Below are 18,703 nucleotides of genomic sequence, written 5' to 3'. Positions count from 1 at the left end.
ACCAATTCTTATTAGTTAAAAGTGAAGCCAAATGTGAAAGGAAGTAAACATACCAATTCTGGGTCAAGCAGTATGTTTATAGTTTCATATTATCTCATTTCCACAACACTTGTGTGATACACATCTTATTCTAATTTTACAAATATAAAAACTGGGGCTTAAAGGAGTTAAATAACTTTTTCAAGGCTGCATAGCTAAAATATTGACATACTTGAGATTTTAACTCAAGTTATTTGAATCTTAGTTTCATGGTTTTTCATCAGATTACCACTATGAGAATTTCAAAAAGGGAGCAGATGTTGAAGGGGGGACAATGATAGCAGTTTCTCTAAAAACTTTAAGTGTGTTGTCTGATTGATGTTTGTCACAAACATCGATGTTTCTCCCCCTTTCTCACCCCTTTCCCCTCTGTCTAAAAATAAATAATAAATAAATATCAAGTGCTGTTACATATGTTGGACATATACCATTATGAAGAAAAAAGCAAGGTCTCTTTTTTTTTCTGAAGCACTTTTTATAATACGTTGCATGTATTAAGTCCATTGTAAATATTGGTAAAATTGATATGAGTGATTTGAAGAAGTTTAGGTTTAAGTGTTTCGAGAGCAAAAAGTTATTCACACAGATATTTAAGAATTTTATTTATGTAGTATGAAAGGAAATTTACTTATATTTGAGTCCATCTTAAAATTAAGCCACTCAAAGCTAAAGTTTTCTTTTTTAATTGACTTTATTGGGGTGACACTGGTTAATAAAACCATACAGTTTTCAAGTATACAACTCAGTAAAACATCAGCTACATACCACATCATGTGCTCATCACCCAAAGTAGTCTCTTTCCCTGCCCATCTATATCCCTCATTTGCCCCCTTCCACCTCACCTGCCCTCAATCCCCACTCCCCCTGGTTATCACCACACTGTTGTCCATGTCTGTGTGTCATACATCCAAAGTGTGCTACTAGAATGCTACAGGCTGGTTTTACAAATTGGGAGTTCATTGTACTCTTGTAACTAACTGTATTCTAAGAATTACCAAAGTAGCACTAAGTCATAAAAATAAACTACATCCAAATTAATAATGATAATTATGTTTGCTTTTCCTAGCCCAGGAAATCAACTTTCTCTTTAAAATCTCCTGGAATAAGGCCTAATACAGGCCGACATGGCTCTACCTCAGGCACTTTAAGAGGTCATCCAACACCATTAGAAAGAGAACCATGTAAAATAAGCTTTAGTCGGATTGCTGAAACCGAGCTTGAATCAACAGTGTCGGCACCAACCTCTCCAAATACACCATCTACTCCACCAGTATCTGCTTCTTCAGACCTTAGTGTGTTTTTAGATGTGGATCTCAATAGTTCCTGTGGTATGTATTTGATGTAAACCATTTGGTAAAGAAAGGAATCTTGTGTTTAAGATAATTCTCATCATTTTAATTAGGAAACTATAGAACTCTTTTTAAACTGTTAGTGTGGAAAGTGACAGAGAAATGTGAAAATTGTGATTAACACAGGGGAATAAAGCATCATTTGTGCATTGTTCATGCATATTATTTTCTTATGTATTCATTCAACAAAGATTTATTTAGTACCTTTTGGGCACCACTACTACTCTAATGAGAGCAATAGACAATAAGAAAACAAGCAGATAAGTTCTGTGAAGGAAATTTAAAAAGAGACTGATAGAAAGGAAACTAATGATAATAAAGGAAAAACATTGCAGCTACAAAAAGTACTGGGTTCATTTCTTTAAAAACAAACATGGCAAAAGATGACGATGAAGTTCTGTACTCTGTGTTTATGCAGACATATTTTAAAAATAAAAACTATACATATCTTCCTTTTCAAATTAATTTTTCTCATTCCAATAGGCAGCAATAGCATCTTTGCTCCAGTTCTCTTGCCAAATTCAAGTAAGTAAGAATTTGAGTTGATTCTAATGAAATGACTATAAAAATAATAAAGTTGACTAAATTTGTATATGAGTATTTTGGGTTTAGTGACATTTAAAAATTTAACATGTGAGTGAAGTTCTTACAATAAATTGAATTACTTGCTTACAACCGTGTACTATTTAAACTTTACTATAGTTTATTTTCATCATTTTATAACCTATCTATGTTCTAGGGGCTGTGTGACCACTGAACAAATATTTAGCATCTGTAAACTTGTTAGCGATCAAATGAGGTAACTATGTAGAGCATCTACCGCATTACTTGGCCCAAAATGAGTAGTGATTTTATATCAGTTATCGTATTTTTTGGACTATAAGACACACTTTTTACCACATTTTTTGCTTCAAAATTTTTCCCATTTTCCTCCTCTAAAACTTAGGTGTGTCTGGGGTCCGTATCTTAAGATGCACCTAGGTTTTAGAGGAGGAAATAGGAAAAAAAATTTGAAGCAAAAAAATGTGGTAAAAAACGGCATCTTATAGTCTGAAAAATATGCTACCTCTTCTCTTCCCTACCCCTCCCAACTCATTTTCCTTTAATTTACTAAATGTTTATTAGGTTCCCAAGCTAGCCCTTGATCACTTATTTTTTCACATGATCTTTTAAAGCAGTATTTTAAGTAAAACACTATTCTGCCACTCTTTATTTTTTTAATCCTCACCTGAGGATATATTTTTATTGATTTTAGAGAGAGAGGAAAAGAAGGGAGAAATTGATGTGAGAAATATCAATCAGTTGTATGCCATACATATCCTGACTGGGGATTGAACCCACAATGTAGGTTTGTACTCTGACCAGGAATCGAACCTACAACCTTTTGATGTACAGACAGTGTTCCAACCAACTGAGCCACCTTTCCAGGGCTCTGCCATTCTTAATTATTTCATAATTCATGACACATGTTGTCATCCTTCTTTCTATAGTCGTTTGCTTAAAACAATGTAACTCAGGAAGGACATAGCAGCTTTGGGGATAATTCTCCCAATCTGGAAGACTTCTGTTTCTGTCATAGTAATGTTTATGATTTAGATAGTAGCAAGAGAGTACCTGTCTTGTGAGAAAAGTAAGTTTATTCTTTTAAATGTTTAATTTTGAACTTTATTTAAATTTTTTAAAAGCAAATAATGCTAAAACACTTGAAATTAACAGCAGTTCCCTATCGTAGACTACTGTCCCCACATCTGAAGTTTAGATTCTCCAGAGAAGAAAACTCCTAGTCTCCTACAGTGGTGGAAATGAAGTAGTTGCTTAGCCTCACAAAGTGGAGAATGAGGGATTGGGGTCCTAATTGCACCTTATATAGATTTAGTCAGGTTTTCTGTTTTCATGCTCATGCCTTCCATTGTACCAAGTGCCTTCAGCTTCTGATCCCTCTTTTGGTTCTGTGGGAGCAAATTTGCTGCTCATTGTCGGTATCACTGACTGTAGACATGTGGGTTTCATGTTATTCCATTTGTCTCTTTCGTATACATTGTACTTTCATGCTTTGATGTTTCCTGGCTTCATTGAAGCTTGTGTATTTTATTAATTTCCTTGTTTTGTGGTAGAAATGTTTTTATTGTGTATATTAGTTTCTTTTGCTGCTATAATAAAGTACCACAAACCAAGTGGTTTAAAAGAGCACAGTTCTAGAGGCTGGAAGCCCAAAGATCAAGGTGTTGGCAAGGCCATGCTCTTCTGAAACCTGTAGGGGTGAATTTTTCCTGGCCTTTTCTATCTTCCAGCATTTGCTGGCAATCCTTGACATCCTTTGGTTTGTAGATGCATTGCTTCAGTCTTTGCCTCTGTTGTCACATAGCCATCTTCTCCCTGTGTGTCTCTTTGTCTCTTCTCCCCTTCTTACAAAAGACACCAGTCATACTAGATTAGGGCCTGCTTTCATACTAACTTCATTATATACAGTTTTAAAAAGACTGTATTTTCAAATTAGGTCACATTTATAGGTACTGGACTTAGGGTTCAACATACAGTTTGTGGGGGAGCCACAATTCAATCCATAACACTGTGCCATTTTAGAACCAGGAGTATTTTGGATGGTAGTATTTTGAAGCCAGGAGTGTATTATTTTAGATGGTAGTAAAGCATATTTTCGATATGATAGAGAAAATTGTTTTGAAATTTAATAGAAAAAATTAAGAATAACTGCCTAAAATTCTGAATATCCTAAAATAAATCTTGAAATAAATATTTATAGTAAGTATGAAAAGTTCTCACATGTAATGAGAAAACAGCAAGGGTGAATTAACAATGGACATGAATAAATTGTTCATATCAAAGTATTGAGTAAGACTGTGTTAAAGATTCTTTCATACATTACTTAAACCTTATAAATTGGTATATTAATGTGACCTTTTTGGACAGAGATCTGAAAACAGCATATCAAACCATAAAAATGTACACAGCCTTAGGTCTTACTCAACAAAAAATTAAGTGCTTTGTACTTAGTCACTCTGCAAAGTACTAGGGATTCTGTGCCAAACGGGAAAGACAAAGTCTCAGCCTTTGTTTATATAAAATATCATTTTTTTGGCAAAGAAGTAACATACATGAAGATCACAGTGTTCATCCACTCTCTTGGTTTTTCTACTTTACTATTAGCTCCTTAGTCTCTCTTACTGATCTCTTCATTTTCCTAACCTATTAACATTGGAAAGCCCTAAAACTCAGTCCCTGGACCTCTTCTTTTCATCACTTGATTGTCTCATTCAGTTTTATATCATCTATATGATGATAATTCCTCAATTATTTTTTCTCTGCCCAGAACCTCTCTCTTGACCTTTTAGACTCAGTTATTCAGTGACCTATTTGACACATCTCTATTTGGATACCTGATAGAAATCTCAAAGTTCACTCCTCCCAAATTGAGCTTGTTTTCATCCCTTCCAAAGTTGTTCTTCCAGCTGCATCAACATCTCAGTTCTAATTGCATTTGTGTAATCACTTTAGGCCAAAAATATTCGAGTTCTCTTTTACATCTCTTTTTTCATACCCTAAATGTGATCCATCCACAAATCTTCTTTACCCACAATACATTTAGAATCTAACCACTTCTCACCATCTCTACTGTTGCCACCCTAGTCCATGCCACCATGATCTCTTACCTTCCCACTCTCTACACTTCAGTCTGTTTTCAATACAGCAGCCAAGTCCTTTAAGAATGTTAGTTACACTTGTCTCACCTATGCTTGAAGCCCTCCAGTGGCTTTCCAGTTCAGAGTAAAAGCTAAAATCCGCTCAAAGGATGCATAAGGCGATTCGGCTTCCTTTGATATGTTTGAGTTCATCACTTACCACCCTCCCCAATCTCCTCCAGCTTCTCTGCCTCCTGAACACAATAGGCACATTCCCACATCAGGACATTTGCTCTTGCCATTCCCTCTGCTTATGATGCACTTCACCTGTATTGCTTCATGGCATGCTCCCTTGCCTCCTTCAGGCTTTGGCTCAGTGTTACCTGAGTTGAGCCATCCCTAATCACCCTATTTAAAATTGCTCCCCTTTTATCTATTCTTATCTCCCTTCCCTACCTAATATTTCTTCAAATTTATAGTCATTATACTTTTACTTAATTACTATGTCTATTCTCCATTCCTAGCCTAGAGTATAAGCTCCATAAGGACATGAATTTTTGTCAGTTGTTCACTATCATATTGCTATTGCTTAGAATAGTGCCTGGCAATATAGAAGGTGCCTGGTAAATATTTGTTGAATGGATGGATGGATGAATGAGTGGCAAAAAAACTGGAAGTAACTTACATGGCTCACTAAACATTCTAGAAATTATTTAGTAAATTATTTTACATTCATTAGTATGAAATATTGAGTTATTTTAAATACTTGCAAAATCTGTAATCTTATAGGGAAATACTCTTGATAGAAAATAAAATTCTGTTCACACTTCAGCAAGGGTTATTGAGTGCCCACTATGGAGAAGTATAACACAGTCACTAAGTGTTCTAACTATAGTCAGACCCAGATTCAAAAACTTTCACAGCTGGCCCACCATCTTTCACATACTTCCTGCTTCCTTGAGTGTTCATGTTTCTGTAAGGAAGAGAAGACCCACGACCAGGTTTCTTTTTGACTCATTTGTCCAGATTATCAGCTATATCTAAGGCTGTTTCCCCTCAGTCATGAGTGGTGGCAGGAACAATAAAGTTTATTTTCCTTTCTTCATTCAAGTAAGAAAGAAAGAGAGGTACAGGGACAGACTGAGTGTTTTCCGAAAGGGCAAGGAACTTCCCTTTCAGTAGCCCCTAGAAAATCTTTCAAATTTTACTAGTCTGAATTAGGTCATGTGCCTACAGCTAAACACTATGACTGAAGGAATGAGATTACTCTGATCAGTTTGATCCAACCCCATCTCTGGAGTTAAGGAATAGGTCAGCTTTCACTACAGGCCCTAATGGCCTATTTTTTGTTTCTACTTTTGGCACCCTAAGCCAACAAGACCTCCTGGGGTAAATGCAGTCACATGATTAGGACAGCAAATTTTGACATAGAGTAATAAATTTAACATCCTTACTTGGATGTCCCATAGCAGTTCACACACAGTGTGTTTAAAATTAAACTCATCAACTTCTCAACTAGCTCCTATAAACCCAATCTCAGTATAATAATAAATAAGACATGGTCACTGACTTCATAATAACTGTGTCTGAAAAGAGATATCAGATAGGGAATTAGTCCATAACTACAGGTATTTTTAATCATATGAAAAAGATAAATAAATGAAAATAGTTATTATTCTCTGGTTAGCACGTTTCGTGTTTTCCCCTTACGTTATTTAGTTAATTTCCATTCATGTGGTTATATAACATGTCAATTATCAATAAGAGATTTGCAAAGAGAAAGAGTTATGTGCAACAACCCTAATTTATGGTCTCCTGTGTGGAGGTTTTATTACTGGTATAGAAATGTGTTCATACTAGCTGCTTCAAAAATGCATGGTCTCTGTTTATGAATGATCTTTCTCTAGAAGTTACTGTAGCTTATACAAATATGTTTGTTTTGCCTGTTTTAGATTTTTAAAAGGCTTTCAGGGAGCAGAATGTCTTCATTAATCTTAATTAAGTAATATGCTGTTAGTTAGCTTAGTATCTGCAACATTCCAGTCAGTATCATTATGCTAAGTGCTAGAGATACAAAAATAAATACACACTGCCCTCAGAAAGCTTACAGTTTATTGGAGAGGTTAGATAAACCAATAGTCAGCTATAATACAGTCTGACAGATGCCATAGCAGAGGTGATCACAAATTGAGATTAAATTTGTATAATGATTGCACTGTGAATTATGGTTAAACTGATCTTTTTAATTCACAGAATCTTTCTTCAGTTCGTGTGGTAGTTTACATAAACTAAGTGAAGAGCCACTGATTCCTCCTCCACTTCCTCCTCGAAAAAAGTTTGATCATGATGCTTCAAATTCCAAGGTAGTCAATCGGACGTAGGGTTTGCCTTACTCATCTCATTCAAGGTTGTAAATCTTTAAAACTGTGTTTATTCTTATAAAGAGTCTCAAAATCTGGTGACCCTTTATGGTTTTTAAATATTTGTGTGGTTTTATTCAAAAAATACTTTTTAAAAAGATATTATTTATTTATTTTTAGAGAGAGGAGAAGGGAGGGAGAAAGAGAGGAAGAGAAACTTCAATGTGCAAGAGAAACAATGTCCATTGGTTGCCTCTCACATGCCCCCAACTGGGAACCTGGCCCACAACCCAGGCATGTGTCCTGACTGGGAATTGAACCAGTGACCTTTCGGTTTGCAGGCCAGCACTCAATGTACTGAGCCACACCAACCAGGGCTATTTGAAAAATAAGTAATTGTTTAATCCTCATAATTCTTTTTCCTTTAAGATTTTATTTATTTATTTTATTATTTTGTTTAGAGAAGAGAAGGGAAGGAGAAAGAGAGGGAGAGAAACATCAATGTATGGTTGCCTCTTGTACGTCCCATACAGGCTGGGGACCAGGCCTGTACTCAGGCATGTGCCCTAGACTGGGAATCAAACTGGCGACCCTTTGATTCGCAAGCCGGCACTCAGTCTATTGAGCCACACCAAGCCAGGGCTTTTTTATTTTTTAAATCCTTATAATACTTTTTCTTTTAAAGTGGCTGAGCAAATTCACAGATACTTAGAAGTACATTTTCTTTCCTGTAGAGATAGATATAACTTCATTATTCAAAGCATTCTTCAAACTTTAGGGTGCTTCACAATCACCTGGAAGCCTTGTTAAAACCAGATTGCCAGAGTTTCTGAGTTAGTAGGTCTGGAATAGGGCCCAGTAGTTTGCATTTCTAACAAGTTCCCCACTGTTGCTGATACTTCTGGATCCTGGATCACACTTTTCAAACCGTGACTCTAAGCCTCACTGGAAAAGGAGAAGAGCATGGCCAGAAACTAGTAGCTGGATATTAAGTCTTCTCAACATCATGTTCTTCCATGTCTACAAAACTATATATTATTTTCATTCATTTGCCTATTATTATCATTAAAGTTCATAAATTTATGAAATGTATATACAAAGCAAGATAACTTAAGGTATTATGTTCTGAGATTTTAATTAAAACAACTCATATAAAAATATTAAACTGGGCCCTGAATTAAACTAAGAGTAATTTATTCATAAATCTGATCATGAAATCCAATTAACCTATTTTGAACCTCTGGATTCAACTTGACACACAGGAATTTTTCATCCTTTTAAAAACTTTTTGTTACAGATTTTTCAGTAGAACAGAAGTATAATTTAATTGCTTTTTTTAAAGGGAAATATGAAATCTGATGATGACCCTCCTGCTATTCCACCAAGACAACCTCCTCCTCCAAAGATAAAACCCAGAGTTCCTGCTCCTACTGGTGCATTTGATGGGCCACTGCATAGTCCACCACCGCCGCCGCCAAGAGATCCTCTTCCTGATAGCCCTCCACCAGTTCCCCTTCGGCCTCCGGAACACTTTATAAACTGTCCATTTAATCTTCAACCGCCTCCACTGGGACATCTTCACAGAGACCCAGACTGGTTCAGAGACATTAGCACTTGTCCAAATTCGCCAAACACTCCTCCTAGCACACCCTCTCCAAGGGTACCACGTCGATGCTATGTGCTCAATTCTAGTCACAGTAATGTTGTTCATCCCCAAGCTCCCCCTGTTCCACCAAGGCAGAATTCAAGCCCTCACCTACCAAAACTGCCACCAAAGACTTATAAACGGGAGCTTTCACACCCCCCATTGTATAGACTGCCTTTGCTAGAAAACGCAGAAACTCCTCAATGATCTTAGCCATATGTAGTCATTGACACTGGAATGATATTTGTAAAGTTCTTTTTTTAATTTATTTTAAAAAAGGCATAGTATTTTAGTACTTTTTACAAATAATGCTCTTAAAAATGCTACTGATCAAATAAGCTTTTAAAAATTGGAAAAATAAAAATATAAAAGTCCTTTGCCATTATCCTCAGGTGATCAGTAGCATTGCCTTGTCTTGGATCCTCAGTGCTGCCAAATGGCCAGTATAAAGAATTTATATTTGCACTGTAGACTCTGCTAAAAATATGGTTTAAAATGAAATTGATTGCACTGAAAGGGATAGTGCATTTGTGGAATTTTTCAAATTTGAGTAATAACTGCCTAGGGTGTGTGGTGTTACTGATTTTTAAACCTCTTTGACCATCTTCCAGTTTTTACATTTAGGAGAATTGTAACACCCACTGTTCTTAAATTCTTTAATGCCATGTCTTAAATGCCAGAATTTGCTGCTGAAGACAAAAATGAAAAATAGAATGAAAAGAATAGAATGCACTGTGTTTATTTTGTCAAAATGTCAACAAAAAGACTACCTAACCCAATCTTAGAGGAGAAAAGGGCATGTATCTTATTCAGATGTGCCTTTTGTTTTTGCAGACTACGGTGTCTTTAGCAAATGAGTTGCCTATTGTTTTGGAAATCAAACAATATGCCATGTATGTACAGTTTTGTTTATATTGTATATTTGAAGATAATGCTAATAACCTATATAAATTTAAATGACTCGAGGCCTATAATACATCTGCTACTTTACTAATTCATAAATTCAAAGGGAAAGTTTCCTGTGGCATAGGAATCAACTGCCTTGCCTTCAAAACCTAGTAACTTTGTCTATAAATCTTGTGTTAACTAAAATTTTCTTAAATATTTTTTTTAGATTGGTAATATTTAAACCAGCAAATACTTAAAGCTTTATTAAACTTTTTAATCAGAGAAGTGAGTAAAACTTTTACTTGCCATTTGGACTCCTTTGTTCTAAGTGATAAAAAAAAAAGTGTGTTCTGATAGTGCTGTAGCAGCAGTTGTAAGGTAGCTGAAAGCCATGTTGTTTATTTACTGGTCTGCGGCCTTTTACTGTGCTTTGTATCAGAGTTCTTAACAAGATCAATAAATCACCCCAGTCTTAATTTTTAAAAGACTTTTAAAAGACGTGTTTTCAATATAAGGAAAAGGGGGGAGATTATTGAGTGCTGTAGAAATATTTGTACATATGTTATTTTCAGTATTTTTGTACAATTTCAATTATATAATCCCAAAGCATTTAAGTGATGTAAAGTTTAGAGGGATAACTGTCTTCACTGCTAAATGCAGTCAGCAAGCATCTAGCAACCGTTTTTGAATTTTTTAAAAATTAGGAGCATACTGGCAACTTTTGATAAACAGGATTATAGCTATCCTTGGTAAACTCTTGGAAACTGCCTGGATTTAAGGCCAGTAACTGCTGCGTGAGTCAATCTCCAACCAGGTAAAAATATCGAGGTTGGCTTGGCTTTGTTTTTTTAAAGAGCATATTATTGTACTTTGTCTGGAAAAATGACTTAAGCTAGACTTAAAATTTACGAGAGAGGGAGGCAGTCCAGCGCGCAGAGGAAGTGGTGGCCAGCCTCGGCCACGCCCGATAGCGCAGCCTTCCGGGCTTTGTGACTTCGCTCGGGAGTCTAGGGGCCAACTGCGCCACTAGAAGGCGCCGGGCTCTTCGAAAGGCCGGGCCTCAGGGTGTTGTGCGTGGGTGTGACGTCACTTCATGCGCCGCCTCCTGTTGCCGGGCAGCAATGGAGGTTACTCTGGAGTCCTCCGTGGAGGACCCAATGCGGAACTTCGTGCGGATTTTGGAGAAGACAGATGGTACGGTTCTGCGGCTGCAGCAGTATGGATCCGGCGGCGTGGGTTGCGTAGTTTGGGACGCTGCCATTGTCCTTTCTAAATACCTGGAAACGCCCGGGTTTTCCGGCGATGGGGCCCACGCGCTGAGCCGGCGGTCGGTGCTGGAGCTGGGCTCCGGCACCGGGGCCGTGGGGCTCATGGCTGCTACCCTCGGGTAAGAGCTGGTGGGAGGGGCGCTACTTTAGGAAAATGATTACTGGCTTCCCACCTTTCTGCCTACTCCTCAGTCGACGTTCTTTTATAGGGCAGATGTTGTAGTTACCGATCTTGAGGAACTGCAAGACTTGCTGAAGCTGAATATTAATATGAACAAGCATCTTGTCACTGGTTCTGTTCAAGCCAAGGTACTGAAATGGTTTGTATGGCCTTTTGGCTTGTTTTAATAACGATTTGCAGTTTGCTTTAAATTGTGTTTTGCTAAAAGCATGGTTAATAGGAAGGGGATCTTCCGGGTCTTGTTTTTAAAACAAGAACTTTTAAATTATTAAAGCAACAGTTAAAATATTTGGTTGCCATTTTTAAGGGGGGAAGAAATAGAAGACTTGACTTCTCCACCAGACTACATATTGATGGCCGACTGCATATACTACGAAGAGGTAAATATTCAATGAGAGAAATCTCTTTAGAAGATGTACCGTATTACCTGGATTCTAGAACACACATTTTAAGATACCTGAATGCAGGATATTGTCACCAGGTGCTACGTATATACACTCGTGTTTAACGTACAGGTCTATGAATCATGTTGAGAAAAGTGTTATGTGCATTTTAGTAGAGGTTTCTGTAAAGTTTTTAAAGAACTTTTGCTATTAAGATCTGTTTTTAAAAGGCTCCTTTTTTAACTTAACTGTTGCTAGTGAACATATAAAGCATGACATTGAGAATTAAATTACGTTGTAACAAAGTCATCATTCTGTGACAAAATTTATTAGACTCAGAATGATTTTTAAAAATTACCAGTTTGTGTATAGCAGTATCACTCGTTTTTTTAAATTATGAACATTGAGTCAACTTAATGTTCAGGTTAGATCAGACTTGCTTTTGTAGGTAAATTGCTGATTATTTAAATCCCAAGTTAGATTAAATAACATTAGATTTTTAATAGTGAAGTTATTTCCACTTGTTTTCCCATGGGAACTCGAAAATGAAGTTACATGACTCCTGTCTTTGGAAACTGAAGTCAATACAGTGGTTAAGAGGAGTTTACCAATCATTAGTTACAGAGTCTTTATGTTCTTTGTTGGATTGATTCAAAGATGGGTAAATTGTAGGGGAGGTATAATTATACCCTCTACCTTCCCTAGACCTTTTTACAATAAAAATATGTATTTTTTAAAGTCTCAAACAAAAATCATATTCTATTTTTTGAACAGTCTTTGGAGCCGCTGTTGAAAACTCTAAAAGATCTCAGTGGACCTGAGACTTGTATTATATGTTGTTATGAACAGCGAACAATGGGAAAAAATCCAGAAATCGAGAAAAAATATTTTGAGGTGGGTACTCTGCTAGATTGATCTTGGTAGTGATTATCCTTCAGGGATAATCACCCCTCCTTCAGGGAGACTCTGTGTGACTGTGTTCAAGTGTATTACGGTGATTTTGAGTCAGGAAAACATTCTGCTTTAAAGAACCCAAGGAGGATTCTTCAAAGCCCACCATTCTGCTAAGCCCCTTCCCCTTTTTCATCTTTTCTGAGCCTTTATTTCTTTTTATTTTCTAATAAATTGATATACAGAACAATGTAAAATAATAGTGGTGATGATGCCCTTGTGTTTTCTGAGAAAGTTTGCAATGTTTCTTTATTAAACATGCTGGCTTTGGGGAATGTACTAATGATGTATATATTACTTTTGGAGAATTCATCATAGAAAATGGAATATGATGTTTTTACTTCTGTTTTCCTCTGCGTTTTTGTGAAAACGTCAACCGAGATATCTTATCTGTTTTCAGGCTTTGATATTGTTTTGTTTTTTAAAATAAAAATTTACAGGGTTTGCCAAAGTAGTACATAGAGTCCCATGTATCTTTCATCCACCCTCCCCCAGTGGTCACCCAAACCGTTTTTATGGACAAAAATCCATCATATTACAAATGACTCCTCTTGTGAGTACACACACATAGCCCTGTAGTTTTAGCCACTGAAAGGACTTTGGTTACACGAGAAAGCAAATGTGTGACTCTGCCTCAGCCTCAGATACATGCTGAAATTTTTTTAAGGTTTTTCTTGAATGTTAGGAATATTAATTTCAGCCTCAGATACATGCTGAAATTTTTTTAAGGTTTTTTTTTGAATGTTAGGAATATTAATTTCAGCCTCAGATACATGCTGAAATTTTTTTAAGGTTTCTCTTGAATGTTAGGAATATTAATGAACTTCTGAAACTTGATCATTGAAAGTTTTACATTAAACAGTTTTGATTAAGTTTAAAAAATGTAAAATGCACATATATCAAGTGCTCAGCTCAATTTTTCATGTGTATACACCCAAATAACCACTACCCAACATAAGGATATGGAACATTTTTATGACCACAAAAGGATCCCATGTTCCCCCTTCCTAGTCAGTACCACAAACAACCACTGTTCTGACTTCTGTCACCACAGGACAGTTCATATTATTGAATTTGAAGTATATCTCTTTTAAATTTATAGCTCCTTCAACTAGACTTTGACTTTGAAAAAATTCCTTTGGAAAAACATGATGAAGAATATCGAAGTGAAGATATTCATATTTTATACATCAGAAAGAAAAAATCGGTAAATATATTCCTGGCTCTATCTCTGAAGGAGGTTTCTTTAGCTGGATGCTGTCTCTGAGCTTATGTGTGATATAGATGTTGATTTTGATGTAGGGAAATAGCTATGACAATTCACTGGACTCAGGCGTTAATTGAATATTAAGGTCACTTTATTTGGCCTTGGGTTCCTCCTCTAAAATGAGGCAGGCTTCTTCTATAAAGGTCCTTTCCAGCTATAAATTATATAGCTTTATAATTAGGCATTACCTTAGACAAGTAACTTAGCTATTTATAAGTTTATATTATTGGATTGGCCAAAAAGTTATTAGGTTTTTTTTCCTGTAAGATGGCTCTAGTAGCACTTAATTGTTTTTAAATTGTCTTTTATTAGAAATAGTTTTTATTTGAAACAATTTTATTAGACTGTATTATGACAGCTGTCATATCAGCATGCATTGAAAAACTTTTAAAAATTGGTGAATTTTTGTGCAGCCATTTTAATATTGAAGATAGAAGAAAATAAACAGTATTTTTGGCATATTGTGCTTTATTATTTCAAGAAAGGTAAAAACACAACTGAAATGCAAAAAAAGATTTGTGCAGTGTATGGAGAAGGTGCTGTGGCTGATTGAAAGTGTCAGAAATCGTTTGCAAAGTTTCATGCTATAGTTTTCTCACTGGATGATGCTTCATGGTTGGGTAGGCCAGTTGAAGTTGATAGTGATCAAATCGAGACATTAATTGAGAATAATCAATATCATAACATGTGGGAAGTAGCCAACATACTCAAAATACCCAAATAAGTATGAAAAAATGTGTCCTTTATTTTACAGAAAAAAACTACATGAACTTTTTGGCTGACCCAGTATTTCTTTGAGATTTTTAAGTGCCAGCTCTGACCTTTGTGAACTTTTTCCAACCATTCAAAAATTTTTAATCGTCAAAGTAAAATATAACAACCCTTCCCTGGTGGTCCAGTGACTAAGATTGTCCACTTTCACTACTGCAGCTCAGGTTCAGTTCTTGGTGAGGGAAGTTAATATGTTGAATCACTATGTTGTACACCTGAAACTGATATATTTATGTCATCTACACTTTAATAAAAAATTTCAAAAAGTAAAATGAAACAAGGCAAATCTGTCCAATAATGAAAAATGCATTCAGTTAAGTAGAATTTTATCTTACTCTCTTTTGTTGCTTCCTTTACTTGTTATATTTTATGCAGGTTGCTTCTGTGATACCTAGAGTTTGAGTCTGTAGAAAGGAAGAATTGTATCCATTTTTTCTTCCAAGCACCTTTTGTATATGTGACTGGTTAGTAATAAGGCAGGGGCATGATTAGTTTTATGAATTAAAGATGTTAAACACTTTTTTCTGTTATCTTTGCTTTGATTGAATTTGTGATGAAGTTTTCTGATTATTGCAAATTTTAGCCTAAAGCAAACAACTTGTAATTTGGGGGATCAAGATTAGATGTTAGGACTGTAAGGTCAAAGGAGTGGTGGGATCAGTAATTCAGATCAATGAGCGCTTATGTGGCATGATGCTGGAGATAACAACAATTAAAAAATGGCTTGTGACTTAATCGAACTAGTTTTAGCTGAAGTTGCATAGTTTTAAAAGTAGTTTTTTTTTGAGGCATAAAGAATTTGTCTTCTAAATATATAAAGCTTTATTTTGGCAAAGAATCCTTTTTTTTAAAGATTTTATTTATTTTTAGAGGGGAAGGGAGGGAGGAAGGAAGAGAAATATCAATGTGCGGTTGCCTCTCATGTGCCCCCTACTGGAGACCTGGCTTGCCGCCCAGGCATGTGCCCTGACTGGGAATCAATTCCATGACCATTTGGTTCGCAGGCCAGCACTCAATCCACACCAGCCAGGGTCTTTTTTAAAAATTGATATAATTTATGTACCATAAAGTTTACCCTTTTAAAAAGTGTACAATTCATTGTTTTTAGTATATTCACAGAGTTGCACAACCATGACCACTTTTCTAATTTTAGACATTTTCTTTACCCCAGAAAGAAACCCCATACCTGTAAGCAGTCACTTCCTGTTCCTGCCTCAGTCCCTAGTTTGTGGTTACCAATTTATTCTGTCTCTGTGGATTTGCCTGTTCTGAACATTTCATGTACAGGTATCCCTTGCTTTCTGAAAGTTCACATTATGCCATTTTGCTTTTATGAAAGACCTACATTAGTATGGTAATGGCTTCTGTAAACGAGAAAATTCTGTTTGGATTTCTTTTGGTTAGTGAAAATAGATACTAATGTAGGTCTTTCATAAAAGCAAAGTGGCATAATTGAAACTGGGGTACTCTCTACTTTATGCCATTTCAGCTTGTGAAAGGCTACTTAGGAATTTACGGTGGGGTGGGGGTTCGGGGGAGACACTTGTAAATGAAATCATACACTATGTGGCTTTTCTGGGTCTGGCTTTCATTCAGCACAGTTTTTAAGGCTTGGCTATGCTGTAGCATACTTCGTCACTGAACTCCCTTTTTATAGTTGAATAATATTTTTGTATGGATATTCCATACCTTATCCATCCATTTATGAGTTAATAAGCCTTTTAGTATTTTTCACTTTTTGGTTCTAATGGGTAATGTTGCTATGAATATTCATGTAAACATTTTTGTGTGACATGTTTTCACGTCTTTTGGGTATATTCCTAGAATAGAATTGCTAGGTCATATGGGAACTCTATGTTTAACTTTTTGGGGAATTGCCAAACTGTATTTCAAAACTAGTATAACATTTTGCATTTCCGCTAGCAGTATGTGAGAGTTCCAGTTCTCCATATCCTCACCAGTACTTTTGTCATTGTTCATCTTTTTGATTATAGCCATATCAGTAGGTACAAAATGGTATTTCATTATGGTTTTATTTTCATTTCCCTAATGATTAATGATGTTGAGTTTCTTTTCACATACTTAACTGGCCATTTGTGTATATTTATAGAAATCATAGTTGAAAAGTTTTTTATATATTCGGGATACTAGACCCTTAACCAGATACATAATTTCCAAATACTTTCTCCCATTCTGTAAATTTTTTTCATTGTTTTGGTAGTATGTCCTTAAGCACAGAGGTTTTTGATTTTGTGCTTAAGATCATGTCAAATGTATCTGTTTTTTCTTCAGTTGCTTGTGTTTTAGATATCAGCAAAGAATCTCTAAACATTATGCATGACTGTTCTTTTGAATTTAGCCATTACTAGGCATATTAACCTAGTATTAAGTACCCAGTAAATACTTCATTTTTAATAATAAGAATTTAATCTGTAAAGTGTCCTTTTTTTTTCTTATAGAAATTTTCATCATGAAGTCTTTAATCATCTTACCCAAGCCTCTAACAACCTGGGTAAGCTAAAGATGTGAATGGAGCATGTGAATATAGCATGGGAAGATTGTGTTCACAGATTTTTCCAGCATGTCCTTAAAGATCTGATATTTAGACGACAACCATCATGGGCTGCAGCAAAACGAAAAATGACCACCTGCCTGCCTGCCAATCGGCCTGAAATCCAACTTAATTTACTTTTAGCTCAACATTGAGTTCTGCTTATTGTGTATTAATCATTCCTCAAATAAAAATAGGTATTGAGGTTAGCATAAAGTCAGCCAAAGATAAACAGTGAAGCAGCATGATTGATTTGGTTTATTTTCAGGAAATTAGAGATACATTTTATTTAATTTCCAAAGAAAAATATCTGTTGCTATATAATAAAGTTTAAATTCAAACCAGTAAATTTTAGTTTGTCTTCAAAATAGGTAAATCTAAAAGGTTTTCCTTTTAACATAATTATGGAGTAGTTTTTATCATATGTGTGTTTCTCATTGATTTTATGATAGCTTTAATACTTAAATGTTCTTGCCCATTAAAAAAACTGAAAATGTTTTGTATACTTACATTGACCAAAGTTTTAATCTTTTCTTCCACCATACATGTCTATATGAGTTAGATAGTAAATTGTACTATAGTGAGTTGGTAAATGAAATCAGGAGATTATGAGGGGTGGGAAGCCATCATTATAAAATTTTTTCATATGAGAATGAGTGAGAATAAAAAGCCCATTTTCAGGCTCTTGCACTTACATGGCTCATGAATGGCCAAAAAGTTCGTTATGGTTTTTTTTCCCGTAAAATAAAAGACATTTTTCATTTTCACCAATAACTTTACTGATTTGGATATTTTGAGTATGTTGGCTCTCTCCTGCTATTGGCATCTAGTGGGTAGAGGCCGGGGATGCTACTAAACATCTTCTAGTGCGTAAGACAGCCCCACAGCAAAGAATTATTTGGCCAAAATGTCAGTAGTACCAAGAAACTTGGCACACCACTTTTTTGATATATTCAGTCTGTCACAGCATCTCCATACACTGCACAAATCTTTTTTTGCATTTCGGTTGCGTTTTTACCTTTCTTGAAATAAAGCATAATATGCCAAAAATGTTGCATATTTTCTTTCATCTTCAATATCAAAATGGCTGCACAAAAATTCACATTTTAATTTTCTTTAATGCATGCTGACAATGATAGCTGTCACAGTACAATCTTAACAAAATTGTTCCAAATGAAGTGACAACTAAGCACTACTAGGCCATCTACCGGCAAAACATAACAGACTTTTTGGCCAACTGAATATATCTTCCCAGAAAAAGTGGCTAAAAATCACTGGTGTTAACTTGTTTACATGAAACAGAGAAACATTTTTAAATAACCACAAATGTAGTTCTGTATACATTTAGGAAATGATTTTGATTCTGTGTAGTCTTTTTTTATGTTATGATAATCGTTTGCTCACAGACTGAT

At 35.6% G+C, this 18,703-nt stretch overlaps 2 protein-coding genes across 4 annotated transcripts in view; both read left to right on the top strand.

Moving 5' to 3' along the window:
• SOS2 (SOS Ras/Rho guanine nucleotide exchange factor 2) overlaps positions 1–10,404 on the top strand; it is a 94,202-nt gene extending 83,798 nt beyond the window's left edge. Inside the window, exons 20-23 of one of the 2 annotated variants that reach the window (XM_045822130.1) lie at positions 1,106–1,367; positions 1,872–1,913; positions 7,280–7,389; positions 8,729–10,404. In XM_045822130.1, the coding sequence (XP_045678086.1) occupies positions 1,106–1,367; positions 1,872–1,913; positions 7,280–7,389; positions 8,729–9,238 (924 nt within the window). In that variant the 3' untranslated portion in view covers positions 9,239–10,404. The remainder of the gene's footprint in view (positions 1–1,105; positions 1,368–1,871; positions 1,914–7,279; positions 7,390–8,728) is intronic. The other variant, XM_045822131.1, reaches the window with a different exon arrangement.
• A 132-nt stretch (positions 10,405–10,536) lies between these two features.
• Positions 10,537–17,981, top strand: VCPKMT (valosin containing protein lysine methyltransferase). 2 transcript variants are annotated; one of them, XM_045822132.1, is made up of 6 exons: positions 10,537–11,306; positions 11,397–11,507; positions 11,676–11,748; positions 12,526–12,645; positions 13,805–13,909; positions 17,200–17,981. In XM_045822132.1, exons 1-6 carry the CDS (start codon positions 11,041–11,043, stop codon positions 17,212–17,214), a joined length of 690 nt encoding a protein of 229 aa, XP_045678088.1. In that variant the 5' UTR covers positions 10,537–11,040; the 3' UTR covers positions 17,215–17,981. The 2 variants fall into 2 exon arrangements, with proteins under 2 accessions (XP_045678088.1, XP_045678089.1); XM_045822133.1 differs by lacking the exon at positions 12,526–12,645.
• The last annotated feature ends 722 nt before the right edge of the window (positions 17,982–18,703 follow it).

The sequence above is a fragment of the Phyllostomus hastatus genome, unplaced genomic scaffold (genome assembly GCF_019186645.2).
Source record: "Phyllostomus hastatus isolate PE091 unplaced genomic scaffold, TTU_PhHast_1.1 phas_scaffold_501, whole genome shotgun sequence".
NCBI classification, from domain to species: domain Eukaryota; kingdom Metazoa; phylum Chordata; class Mammalia; order Chiroptera; family Phyllostomidae; genus Phyllostomus; species Phyllostomus hastatus.
Note: the sequence above shows the minus strand (reverse complement) of the source record. Positions and strands in the feature narration are given on the sequence as shown.

Coding starts and splice junctions, on each gene's coding strand:
- VCPKMT (XM_045822132.1), top strand. CDS start 11,041: ATGGAGGTTACTCTGGAGTCCTCCGTGGAGGACCCAATGCGGAACTTC. Junction 11,749..12,525: donor ACTGCATATACTACGAAGAG/GTAAATATTCAA, acceptor TTTTTTGAACAG/TCTTTGGAGCCGCTGTTGAA. Junction 12,646..13,804: donor TCGAGAAAAAATATTTTGAG/GTGGGTACTCTG, acceptor TTAAATTTATAG/CTCCTTCAACTAGACTTTGA.